Raw genomic sequence first — 14,179 nt, 5'->3', positions numbered from 1 at the left:
GCTTTTTGTTTTATTTTGGAAATGAATTTTTGTTTTTTAAATTAATTGCAGTCGATTATCACCAACACGTATTGCAAATGAAAATACAACACACAGCATGGGTGCTTCTGGACCAGGTGGCAGTAATAGTTCTCACCGGCATCAATACTCACCAATTAAAAAGCCATCCAGCAAGAGTAAAGTTTCATTGTCCTCATGCAGCGATGATCATTCCGACAGCGAAAGTGAAAAATCAAGAAGAGATAAGGTGAGTTTTTTTTTTGTTCTTTTTCTTTTTGTTTGGAGTTTATTTAAATTTTATTTTAAAAAGTATTTCCTGGAAAAAAGAAAAGAATTGTTACGCAAATCCTCTCAGGATATACCTTCTGGGAAGTTTTTTTTTTTTCTTATTTAACGAAAGGCTACTCTTTTCAAATAGTATCGAATTTTTCTTGGAAAACACAAATAAATTGAAAATGGGAATTGGAGTCCATCATAATGGTTTAAATTTAATCCCTTTGATCAGTCAAACATGAGCAAAAAATGTTTTAATTAGTTAACCCTAAAGTAACCTTTGTGTAAATGAATTAATTTTATAATAATGCTTATCCTTTCGATGAATGACTGCGTAGTATTTTATTTTTTTGATTCCTTGGAAATACATCAAAGCATTTTCGAGTTTATTATTTTTTTTTTTAGGCTTTGTTATCTAATTATTACAAAAACACTTCTTTAATTTTTTATGGAAACTAATTTCAAAAGAATTAATTTATCTACAAAAAAAATGAAAAGTTTTTTTTCACTAAATTTATAACAAGAGATAATCCACAGTGTCTTTTTAGTCAACAGTACCTATTTTTTTTATGGATTTTCAAAAAGGCTTATCAAGTTGTTGTTTTTTCACCAAAGTTAATGTCACAGAGTCACTATTTCAATTTAACACGCTGATTCTTGTTATTAGATTTGCAGTATTGTTTAGTCGGTGAGATACATTTGAAAGTTTTCTTCTCCAATCGCCATCGTCAAAGTAAAAGTGGGATGATAAATTTCTTGTATAGGGACAATTAAGTTGCTCGAGCGAAGGCTTTGCTGTTCAATTGAGCGTTTGGCAAGAGTATTTCTTCGTTTGATTTGAGCACTACTGTTGTTGTCTGTGTTTATAGAAGAGTCTAGACGAAGTTCTCTTCTACCTCAAGGTTATGGCGGTCCGTGGTGACATTTTGTCGAATAAGTCGATGTTGAGTGTCCTTTTTTGAGGACTACATATACATTCTTGTTTTTGATATCACGCTTTGTTCTTCGGATTATGTCAACATCGTTGGCTAACGCAAGCAATTGGACGGAATTTTGAAAGTGTTGGCGCTAGAGTTAGAGTTCGGCCTTGAAATCGATAAACAGGTGATAGGAAACAATAATTTGGAAGAGAGTCTATGCTACGGCACCAATAAACAATAGTGGGATAGTTATGAAGCGTTTCACTTGTTTTCTGCTGTAAGACCTTATTTTTCAATTACTTTCTCTTATCATAGAAAGCGTGTTTTTTTGGCAAAGCTATCCGTAGCAGGATTACCCAAATATCAACACTGAACAAAAATTTATATGCACGCACCAGAGAAAGGAAACATAAACTTATACACTTCATCAAAATTCTATGCGCAGCTTGGTTTAACTTCTATTCCTATCAGGAGCTGCGTATTGTTTTTGTAATGCATATAAACGCCAACTGCGGATAGCAAGCAAAAAAAAGGAACGCAGCTAGAAACAGCAATTACTAGGAGTTATCCTATACTAATTTCATCGAAAGTTTCATATTTTCTTTTAGAGGCACAATCTATGGACTTCCATTTTATATTGATTTTACATTCCGATTCGAACCTTTCCGTTTTCTACATTATTCCCTCTCTGCCTCAAAGTTAATACATTTGAAAAATTATTCACTTATGAAGTACTTCTAGATATACAGTGCTGTGCAAAACATATGCAACTGTTTTTGTATGGAAGGAGGTGTTGTATGGCCTGTAATTTTTTTACATGATTGTCAAATGAATGACTTCAAATTGTCGTTGTATCCTTATTAAGTTTTAATAACTTAACACTTTCGTTTGAACTAAATAATGGTTGTTTTCCTATAAAGGTGCTACTTTGTCCGTTGGTCCAACATGTTTTTTGACATACAAAGTTGCATATTTATGTTTTGCACAGACAAATTTAATGATTTTTTGTTATTTTATTTTTAAAACCCATTGAAGAATTATTTTTTTTTTTTTTTATAAAAAGTTGAGAGATACAAAGTATACCCCTACAGCGTTCTCCCTCATAAATTGCATATTTGTTTTATGAGCAGAAACATGCAGAAAATAAATACGAAATAGTAAGTTAAAACAGTTGCATATGTTTTGCACAGCACTGTAGTAGTAGCGGTATGAAGTCGTAATAACGTTGAACCGGTGTGCTTTTACATGCTTCATATTATATGATGTGCTTTCCTACTCCGAAGAATGATTCGAAACCCATAAGAGATACTGAGGTTCCTTCCTTTCTCAGGCCTTAGTCTGTATTTCGTTCCGAAAGTCAATTCTTTTCGAAGGTGCTTTCCGTTCCGCTTTTGAATTGGTACTCAGTAAAATTTATGAAATGGAAAAAAAGTACCTAAGAGTAAGGGGCCAGTTATAGCTATCATTGGTTTTCATCATGGAAACCAATCATTGGAATTTTCATGACAGGTCGTTTATAGCAATTATTGAAAATTTCTGTCATTGAAAATTTCAGTTTTCCTGGTTGAAATCCACCCGATAAATTTTATCTGACAGAAATGTATCAGTGAAACTGTGTGAAATTGAAATACAAATCGGTGGAACGATTCGTTTCATTTTTGATGTTATGAATCAGCTGTTCAGGGAAATGAATTTCCGTCCGTGAAAAAGAAAAACACATTTATAGCAAAAAATAACTATTCAATTTAACTTTTTTTTCTCAAAAAAATTCTGTGTGTGATTCCCATTGGGAAATATTCTTATAATAATAAAATTTCTTTTTTTATTTTAGAAAATCCGTGATAAAACAAAAAGTGATAAAAACAAAAGTGATACCTTAAGAAAACTCTTCAATTTGAAAGATGGCGGAGCCAAAAACAAAGGCCAAGTCCTCATTGTTGATCAATCGGAAGAATTACAAAATCAAGCCAAGGAACAACAGCTCCACCATCACCAACAACAACAACAACAGCAGCAACAACAACCAATGTTGCATACAGCAACAACACCAAATGCAGCAATAATACCATCAGCAGCTGCTGCACAAGCAATTACACCAATAACACCAACAGCAAATACAACAACTACAACTCATCATCATGAGAAACTCTTATCACCAATAGCCTTTAAAAGTAATATTAGTAATAGTACTGAAAACCTTATACAGCAGCAATCAATTCTAAATTATAACACAAATAATAATAACAATAATGGAAGCAACAACAACAACAACAGCAGCAACAGTCATATTCTTAATAATTCTAGTTCTTTATTAAATAATAATAATAATTCTAATCACAGTAACAATAGCAATACAATACCATCATCATCGCAGATGGTAGAACAACCGCGTTTAAAATCACCCAGGATAATGACCCCCACTCAAGCAATGACACCGGGATCAGGGGGATCAGGAATCCTAGCAAAGACACCTGATCGCAGTTCGGTAGAGAGAAAAATGAGCACGAGAATCACAACACCAACACGAACGCCCACGCGAACACCAACTCGAACGCCGACACGCACTCCAACGCCTACAACGCAACTCGCCACTATCACCTCGCCGCATTTATCTCCAGCAGGTGTTGTATATGGTCCTCCAGTAATTCCACATCACACGCTGATATGCAAAATTGATTTGGCTCGTTTGCCGCGCTACAATCCCGAATGGAAGAAGAACCCCTACCGATTGTATGGACTGAGTCCTCGCATTAGTAGTCCTGTAGCAGGCGATGCTATACTAGCCGCTGACCTGGCAGCCAGCAATCGACAAAAGTCAGCATCGAGAAGTGGTTCCTCAACGCCGACGGCTCTATTGGGTTCAGGAGCAACAGTAACAGGAGTTCTTTCGGGATCAAAAAGCGCCTCAAATGGTGGACTATTTGAAAATGAGAAGCCTATTGATGTATCTGCAGATCGCGGTGGTGGTGGAACACCACCAAAGCCTGGTGACTACTCTGAAAAACTTCTGCATCATCCAAATAACGGTTATGTTGTAGGACGGGTGCCTCCAACGACAACCGCAACTACAACAACTGGTGACATCAAGCACGAAAACATCAAGTACGAGCAGGACGAGTACAATGCAAAGTACAATCTAAAGCTTGCCGGTGTCAAGCAGGAGCAACAAATCAAAAATGAATTTAAGCCTGGCAATGGGAGTGTCCTTGCCACTGGAAATGGTGCTGACGATGCATTGATGATTGGTGCCTCGGCCAATTCGGCAATGGAAGAGAAACAACGACCGATATCGCCTTCTTCATTGAGCAATAGCAGTAGCAAAGATGAGTATATTTCTGGTGCCAGTAAACCACGCAGGAAACGTAGTTCCAGTTCGAGTTCTAGTCCCTTTAAGGAAAAGAAACGAAAGAAGGATAAAGATATGGCACAGGTAAGTTTCTTATTTACGTAAAAAATCTTTCTTTTAGTAAATTGTGTTTTTTTTTTTTTTATTTTGTAGAAGGATATGCTCGAACAACTTCCACCAACCAATCACGATCGGTTAATGGAAAAACCTGCATCCGCATCTGCACCTTCTTCATACAGCTTACCTCCCTTACAACAACAACAATTATTACTACCACCAGCAGTGACGTCACCAACGACGACATCAACAGTGGCACCTCCACCTGCCCTATTTCCGCCTCTCCAAAATAACACAAATGTCCCGCCATTATTACCACCCCAACAGCCAACAGCAACGGCAGGTGCGGTCAAGGTTTATCGATCATACTTTGAGCGCAATGATGATGTTATGGGAGAAGGTCATTGGTAAGGACAACAAAAACACTGTTTCAAATTATTTTTTTCAAACAAAAATCTTTTGTCCTCTTTGTAGTGATGCCAAACTTCTTGATGAAGCTGTCCGGAGGAAACATGCCGCCGACAGGGAAACCAACTCTTTCGATCAAGTTACATTGTATCTTGAAGCGGCGTTATACTTTCTCTTATCCGGTGCCGAAATGGAACAGGATAAACGTACAGAGAAGGCTGCCTGGACCATGTACAAGGATACTCTAGCCTTAATTAAGTGAGTATGAACTAAAAGAAAGAGAAAACAACCAACGGAAAAAATCGCTTTAGAAGTACTATAACCCAATTTTTTGTCTTTCTTTTTATTTTAGATTTATTTCGACTAAAATTCGAAGTCAGCAAACTGCGCCTAATGGTCAAGCTGACAACCATAATAAAGTTGCAATATTAAGGTAAGAAGAGACATTTTCTCAAAAATTCTTTCTCTTCAATTATTTTTTTTTTTATTTTAACTTAGCCTTCGATGCCAATCTTTGATCTCGCTAAAGCTTTACAAAATGAAACGTATCGATTGTTGTGAAGTGCTTAAAATAAGCAATGATTTCTTTGCCAAAGGTAGTACGGAAATTGTTAATGGAAATACACCATCATCAATATCACCTACAAATTCAGTGTGCTCACAGGTAATTCAACAAAAATTAATACGAATTTTTTCTCATAATGTTAATTTGTGTTTTTTCTTTGTTTATATAGGGTTCTGGATCAAATACACCACCAGCTCAAATGGTACCATTGAATGTGCATATCGCTCTTCAAAAGCAAACACAATTTTTCAACTATTTCATAAGCTGTCACGATTTATGGGACCAGGCAGATATGTTGGTTAAAAAAGGAAATCATACTGGTAAGTGTTAAAATTTATTTATCTTATTTAATATTTGTCAGTTTTAAACTTATCGAAAAAGCTCAAAACGAATTATTTCTCCTTTTGTAAAATTCCAACAATTTTTTCCTTCAAACACATACACTGAAAATTTCTTGAAAGTTGTTCATACTGGTTCTGAAAACAGCTTGTGTTAGGTTGCTGTCCAGAACTTGTCTATTTTGTCAATATTCTCTACGAACTAGTTGAACACGTTTTTTTAACAGTAGCTTGGCGCCTCTTTAGTAAAATTTAAACTAATCTCTAGCATCTATTTTATGGAGTAGAATACCACTTTTTTTTATCTTTTGAAATAAACAAAAATTTTTTTTTGCTGAATCTTAACCTTGCGTTATTCAATAAATGTTCGAGGTGCTACCTGGCTTCAATATAAAAACTCGTTCTACTGATGCACATTAGGTCTGGTTTTTGTTGATTCTCAATTTTGAAAGTCAGCTTCAATTTTTGAGACGGATTCAAGCTCACAAAATGTATTTTATGGATTAGCAGCAACTAGTTGTCGTATCTGTGTTTTTTTGGAAACTTCTCTTGCGATTTCAAGTTTATAGAATTTTTTGATTTTTCTTTAATCATCTGGTATCGCAAGTTAAAAATTTACTCTTAAATGTTGGGTAGGAAAGTTTTGCAATTATAGCGTGTTGGTTTTTAGGTGTAAACAAGAAGTCTTCGTAACTACTTTCAGTATTTTGTCTGTTCCCCGCTGTTCACACAGCAATGGAAAGTTATTACGGCCTCATAATAAATGAATGTTTAGACTTACAGTATTATCTCTAAAACCACTTTGGATTATCCCTGTTGCCTTGGGACGACCAGCTAAATTTTACCTCACGTTATATTTTTCTCTATGATGTTATGATGTATTGCTTATAATGATGTTTTGATATCTTCGATTACTTTATGTCGTAGCACATAAATTACAAGCCGAAGTCACCTGAATCAATTTCTAGATCTTCTTCTCCACCCGATCCATCTTCTTCTAAAAACGATAAACCAAATTCTTTTGAATTCTTTGAGAAAGTTAGAACCATTATATTTATATTGATAATTTATCTGTCACTCTAATTTTTAGATCCCTATTGCCTTAGCTTTTTTTATCTCCTCACATTTTCACACAGTTGCAAATGAAAAGTAATGTGCTTTATTTTAAATATTTATTGTTCAGAAAATGGTAGTCAATAAATATTCCCGAATAGATTATTCGGGGATGATTTATAGATAACAATTGATTTATTTATTTTTAAAGTTAGCTTAATCCTTTTTAAAAAAATCATTCCTCATCTAATGATCTGAACTTTTAAATATTGAGTAATATAACTTATTTATTACATTATGAATAAGACAATAAAATAGTCAAAACTAACATGTTTTTTTAATTTTCAGATTTCTTTATTGCTCTCGACCACGATTATGGTCCCTTAACTTTACACAGCACAATTTATGACGTTTTTAAGTACGTCCAAGCTGGACTGAAAAAACTTAAAGAGATGAAGGTTGAACCCGTCAAATATAATTAGTTAAAAACTATATAACAACAAAATGAAACAAAAAAATTAATAAACAATTAGTTTAGCTGTGTAGTTTTTAGTTTCACAATCCACCAACATCATCATCAGAATTATTATAATATTGTTAATAAAATTTAAAAAAAAATTGATTCGATTTTTTTTCTATAAATATATATAAATATTTAAATAAGTTTTTTTTTATATAGATATACATTCATATACATATATTATATAAAAAATCTTATTGTTTATGTTTTAAAAAGAGATTTTTTTTAAATGAAAATAGTTTTAATATGTTTTTTATTCAAACCAACCTATTAAAAAAAAAAAAAAGGAAAACGAAACTGCTGAACATAGAAGTCGTGTTCAGTTAAAATATTATGTAAAAATAAAACAAAATTATTTAAATTAAAAAAATTGAAACTAAATGTTTTCACAAATCTATAAAAAACTTGTAATCACAATTTTAGTTTTTATTTTAAGTAGCTAAATATTAAAACAAAACAAAAAAATAAAAAACAACACAAAACTATAACGTAAACAGAAATTAAATTAAAACAAAACAAAAAAAAAAAAATCATTTTAGTGGGTAAAATATATTATTATTAATAATTATTATAATTATTCATTACTGTGTATAGCTCTATGGTTAAAAACAAAATAAAAACAATTACAAAATTTTATCCAACGATACGGAAAAATAAAATCAAATTAAATTAAAAAAGAAAAACAAAATAAATTAAACAATTTAAGATAATAAAATAAATTTAAAATAAATTAAAACAAAAAAATATATTACTTATTAATTTAAATCAAAAAAATCAAACAAAATTATTATTAATTATTTAGTTATACAAAGATAAAAAGAAACAAACAAACACACACACATACACCTTTAGGGAAAATAAGATAACAGAAAAAAAATATTGTTTTTTATTTAAAAAAAAAAAAAGAAAGATGATGATATAGAACAACATTTTTGTATAATTGAGATTTTTTAAAATACTATTTGTATAAATTTTTTGATTATTGTTTAGTTTGAATTATTATTTTTTATATACGTATGATAATACGTATAAAAAATTGTATATTATTGTAATTGTATAACTCATTACTTATTGATTAAGTTTAGAATTTAAATTTAAAAATAAAAGAAAAAATTTTTTAAAATAAGACGAAAAACAAAAAGATTAAAAGAGAAACAACAACACACAGAACTTGTAGATGAAAACCAAAAAAGGAAAACATTTTTTTTTATTTAAATAAAAAAAAAAAAAAACTAAAACAAGAAATCACAAAAAAACAAAATAATATAAATTTTATCAGAAAGCATACACATTTACTAAAAACTAAAAACAAACAAACAAAGCAAAAAACAAAATAATAAAACTCCGGCAATATTATTATTAAAACAAAATAGAATTAACTACTAAAATACAGTCTTAATATTAAGTGCGCTTTAATGAGAGCATTTGGGGGAGAGAGCATGGAATTTTTTTTATATACATACATATATATCTTGTTAACTTAAATGGTGTACATAACTTTGAATGGAAATATCGGATGGATTTTTAACTACTTTTTTTTTTTTAGATATTTTTAAAGCAAATGAAAAAAACTATTAATCAAAAAAGAAATACATAATTCAAAATAGATAAAATATTTTTTTTAAAACGAACACACAAAGTCTTTTTTGTTTTCATCAAAATTCACTTCCAGTAAATGACATAATATTAAATGTAAAAATTCAGCAAGATTAGAAATTTTACTTACCATTTTTGTAGCGAAATACTTTCGGTTCGACGATTTTTAGAATATTTATTGGCGTTTGCTTTTTACAATAATATCAATTTTACCATTTTTCTCTGTAATCATATAGGAGTAACCCGTAGCGTAATGGTTAGTGCGAATGAGTGTTAAGCCGGAGGTTCTGTGCAAAAAAATCTAGTCTTTTGCACCATGACTTTAAGTGAGGAGTTGACGAAGTCTCTAAGTGTATCACGTTTGTTTGGACTCGTTCAGGTAACATTATGAACTCGATTTTGAGTCAACGTCATTTTAAGACGAGTACAATGCAGATGATGAACACGAGGAAGAGTGTTCAAGGTCGCACAAGAATTTTCCTCGATTTATTTTTTCCTTCGGAGTTTACCAAATTAACTTCTATAGAATAAAAATCCTATGAAATCAAAACTCCCCCGAAAAATTAATTGAAGATACCTGTTTTGAGTATCATATGAAGGGCCCAGAGGAAAAACAGCATAAGTCCATTCCAACTCATTTCGAGAAAAACGCATTTAAAAATTTTGTTCTCCATACAACTTGGTACTAAAAGCACAAATTTAATTTATTTTTTCAGCAATTTAAATTTGTTTTATAAAAGTAAGGATCCCATTAGATAGTGCTCAGTACATACTACAAGACCTCATCATTAGTTTATTTTTGACAAAAAGTGGACATGTGCCGTTTTTCCCTGGACCCTTCATATATTATCGCAAGTTAAAAAGAAGGTAAACATTTTTTGAGGAAATGCGAAATAACAAATGTTTTGCACGTCCACATAAAGAATCACGAATCGTTAAAAACTCGGCGTTATGGTTAAATTGCGATAACATACGATAATACTTTTTGAAAATCCATTCTTGTTTACAATGACGACTGGGGCCCCATTTTGTAAAACGATTATGGTTGAACCTACTTCGTTCTTGTTTAAATGCGATTACGTATTACGATAATCATTTTATTTCAACGATACTTGTTAATCTTTACGACTTCCATTTCCCTATCATTTTCGTTTAACTGTAGTAATATTGTTACGTCTGCTGTGAGAATGCATGTCTCTCAAAAAAATACTTTTTTCGGTTTAGTTTGACCAAACGACTTTCTCGTTTTACATAATCGCCACTATCTTTTACTTGCCGCACGTTACGTATTACGTAATAGATCCTCTGTTTTTTTATGGTCGTAGGAGTACAACTATTTATAGTTTTGGGTAAGATGTAATTTGTGTTAGTTCTTGGGTTAGTTTTGTTGTTTAAAAAAGAAATATTAATTCATTTTCGTAATTCACAATCAATTATGTCGCAACTACGAGTATCATTTTTTTTAGCTGTCGTTTTTTTCAGTTTTTCAATTCGGAGATGAATAAGAAATCAGTTTACCAATTTTTGGAACTGGAATAGCGTTTCATATTCCGCTTTATTATTTTGGGTAAGTAGCTAAATTCTTTGATTTGTTGTCTTTCATTTTTTGCGCCTGGCATTGGTGCAGCGAATTTAGTGCTTGACTGTTAACCCAGAGGTGTGGTTTCGAGCCCCACCTTGGGAAGCAGTCTTTAATTTATTCCCCAGATACTGCTGGACGCCACCCGCATGCGATAATAACCATCTTGTTTTCAATTCACTGCACCAACAAAAAATCCTTTCTATCCTTCTAACTAGTCTTACAGGCATATTTTTAAAATTATTATTATTATAACATTTATGATACTTTTTCATTACCATCGGAACTGCCTGGTTCGGAATTTGTGGTAAAAAAAAATCAAAGATGACCAAACAGGTTAATTTTATTAAAAAATTAATTCAAACGTGAAGAGTTAAGTAAAGTTTCCAAAAGAAATAAATATCACATAAATGAAATTAAAATACTCGCTTTGAATTCCAGTTAAATTTTCAAGATTTTTTTAAATGCATCAGAATAATTTTCGTATTTTAATGTAAAATAATCTATTGTGAATATAAGCAGTGTTTTCCCGAGAATTATGTAAAGTAAAGATATTTACGAAAATGTTTCAAAGCCATTCTGATTTCAGCCCCGTGTCTTTAGGGGTGGTGTGGTAGTTTACTCATATGTAGATGATCTTGTAGATTTACTACTAGAACTACTCATGCTCTTCTGCCTTAGTAGATGGGAATCGCATTGATTTTGTTGAAAGTGCGTTCCATTGAAAATCGCTAGTAAACTACTAGTAGTACTTTGCTCTTTTTGTATGGATGTTCCAAAGTTTCAAATTGTTCCAAATCATTTTGCTAACTCATGTTTACTGAAAGAAAAAAAAAAAAGAAGTTATCCGAGTAAGTTTTTGTTGTTGGAAACACGGCTGTTGTCTTTGTAGAAAAAACGGATTTTTTGTCAACTGAAAAATAAGAATTGAATTCATATTCTTGCTCTGATTTAAAGGAATGTTTCGAACATGAACTTTTAAATAAGACTTGATATTTTATTTGAAAATGATGTGAGCTTATACAAGCAGATAATATATATAATGATAGTTATGTGAATCCTGACCCCCTGCGAGGTATAATTTGGTGCAATTTTCATTTTTTCGTTGAAAGAGAACCAACTTCGAAAGGGACGCAGAGCAAGTGAATTTGTAGAGAATATTTCTCCCGATGGATAGCAGAAAAGGGCTGATACTTCTAGAATTTGACTGAGTCCAATGATTTGTTGTACTTATAATCACTTAGGCACTAGAACTAAATAGCATTTATTTCTCATTCTTCCAAAAGTGTGTTTTGCTTCAATTTACTCACCATTTTTTTTTTTTTATTAAATCATAGACTGATTCAAACATTTGCATAAATTTATTAATTTGTTATTGGCTTTTAAGTTAAAATAAATTTCAATCGACCAAAAAAGCTTGAGAAGAAATTTTTATAAGAAAAAAAAAACTCAAATTCCTTCCCCATCCCTCATAACGTACCATTGTTAACATTAAACAAAAAATAATTACAAAAAACAACAATATTTATTTTAATCAAAGTGAAATTTTAAAATTTACACGAAAAATAAACAATTACTGAAAATCAACAAAATAAATGTAAAAAAAAAATAGAAAATAACCAAGAAACTATTTTGTAAATATTAATTAAAAAAAAACAACAAAAACATATTCTATATATAAACATAATATATAAGTAAACAAAACAACAAAAAACATAGAAAATAACTTAAACACAAAATTACAAAAAAAAAAAATAAAACCAAGAAAAAAAAAATATTTTAATACTACAACAATATTATAAACTTAAGGTACTAAGAGAACAAACAAAACATTAAAAAAATAAACAACAAAAAACTTATAGCAAAACTAAAATGAAATAAAGTAAATTAATAAGAAAAAAAGAAATACATGAAAACAAAAGAAAAAGTTGTTAAATTAAGTAAAAAAAAAACAAAAGTATATATCTATATATACATATAAATGATTATTCTATTATACAATTTTATATTATACATAAATTATACATAAAAGATAAAAAAATTAAAAACTTAAGAAACGAAAGGAAACCAACAAAGATTAAACAAAAAACAAAAATGAAATAAAAATCCAATCAAATCCTGTTTTTTTTTATATTAAACACAATTTGTTTTCTTAAATAAAAATTATAATTAAATTATGTTGATTTTTTTTTAGTTTTAATTTTGTTGTTTCTCTAGGTTTATAAACTTTATTTAATTTTTTTATATACATTTTAAAATATAAAAAAAAATAAAAAAAAAAAAAACATAAACAAACATATGCCTTTAATTTTAGTCAAACAAAAAAATAAATAAAATTTGTTATATATTGTATGATTAGTTAATGTTATTATTCCTCTTTTTTTATTATACTATTATTATTATTATCTCTATTGTTAATAAAAGAAAATTGTTTTTAATTTTGTTTATATATTTTTTCTTTTCTTTCCTTTTGTATACATTAACTAAATAGATAAAGAAGAAAGAAAACAAAAATTCTGTTTCACAATACTTTTTGTTTTTAATTTTAAATACAAAAAACAACAAAAATAAAATTCTTTCTTTCTGGTAAGGAAAAAATAACTAAAAAAAATATTTATAATAATTATCCTACTATTTTTTATGTAAAGCTATTCTATTTGTTTATAAACATACAACTTATATACATATACGTAAAATATTTTGTTCGTATCTACTACTATCTAATTGCACTACAATTTTCATTTAGAATAATTTTAAAATTTGTTTTCTTTTTTTTTTTTTTTTGTTTTCTTAACTATTTTCTCTTTTTGTAATATTTTTATTTTTTGTTTTTATAAATTTATTTTATTTTTAAGTAAGTTAAATGTTTGAGAAAAAAAATGAAATATATCTTATCATTATTAATGAGAAAAAATTGAACAAAATGAGTTTTAATTGAAAAAAAAAAAATGATAAATAAAATACACAAAGTATCATTTTGAATTTAATTTGTTTCGGTGATTTGTTACGAGTGCCGAAAAAAACTGTCACGAAATCTATCGTAATGGAAAATTTCATTGATCTTTCGTGGCAAATGGATATATTGCCAATTTATTTTATTTTCATTCGTAACTGTGTGTCAGCAAGTTTTCCATATAGAAAAACCCACTGATTAAGAATTTACAAAAAAAAAAAATTGTTCACATAATTGCCAAACACACGCACACGGTGTGTGTAAAAGTGCGTGTGTAAATAGGTGTAAATCTCGTTAAAAATCGAGATTTAGGAAATTTGATCCCAGATCAAAAATTAATGATCTCTTTTGGCAAATAGAATATGAAATGCCAGTATTTCCCGGTATTTTTTGACAGAAGATCAAAAATAATTGATTTTTTGTGGTAAATGGAAATCACACTAGTTTTATATTCTAATCTGATGTGTATCGGATCATGTTGACAATGAAAATTGCTAGTAAAGTATTCATGAATAATTCAATACCTCTAATGGAACACGGCTAATGAGTTCTCGAATCGTATTTGAAACGA

The 14,179-nt window shown here is 29.9% G+C and overlaps 1 protein-coding gene across 3 annotated transcripts in view; it reads left to right on the top strand.

Annotated features, from left to right (window-relative positions):
* LOC129916347 (AF4/FMR2 family member lilli) overlaps positions 1–7,504 on the top strand; it is an 84,364-nt gene extending 76,860 nt beyond the window's left edge. For all 3 annotated transcript variants that reach the window (XM_055996218.1, XM_055996219.1, XM_055996220.1), the window contains 8 exons: positions 52–247; positions 3,025–4,623; positions 4,693–5,003; positions 5,071–5,262; positions 5,357–5,437; positions 5,503–5,668; positions 5,739–5,889; positions 7,309–7,504. In XM_055996218.1, coding sequence (XP_055852193.1) covers positions 52–247; positions 3,025–4,623; positions 4,693–5,003; positions 5,071–5,262; positions 5,357–5,437; positions 5,503–5,668; positions 5,739–5,889; positions 7,309–7,442 — 2,830 coding nt within the window. In that variant the 3' untranslated portion in view covers positions 7,443–7,504. The remainder of the gene's footprint in view (positions 1–51; positions 248–3,024; positions 4,624–4,692; positions 5,004–5,070; positions 5,263–5,356; positions 5,438–5,502; positions 5,669–5,738; positions 5,890–7,308) is intronic.
* Positions 7,505–14,179: the final 6,675 nt, after the last annotated feature.

This window comes from Episyrphus balteatus, chromosome 3 (assembly GCF_945859705.1).
Source record: "Episyrphus balteatus chromosome 3, idEpiBalt1.1, whole genome shotgun sequence".
Lineage (NCBI taxonomy): Eukaryota > Metazoa > Arthropoda > Insecta > Diptera > Syrphidae > Episyrphus > Episyrphus balteatus.
The sequence above is the reverse complement of the archived record's forward strand: the minus strand, read 5'-3'. Positions and strand labels throughout refer to the sequence as shown.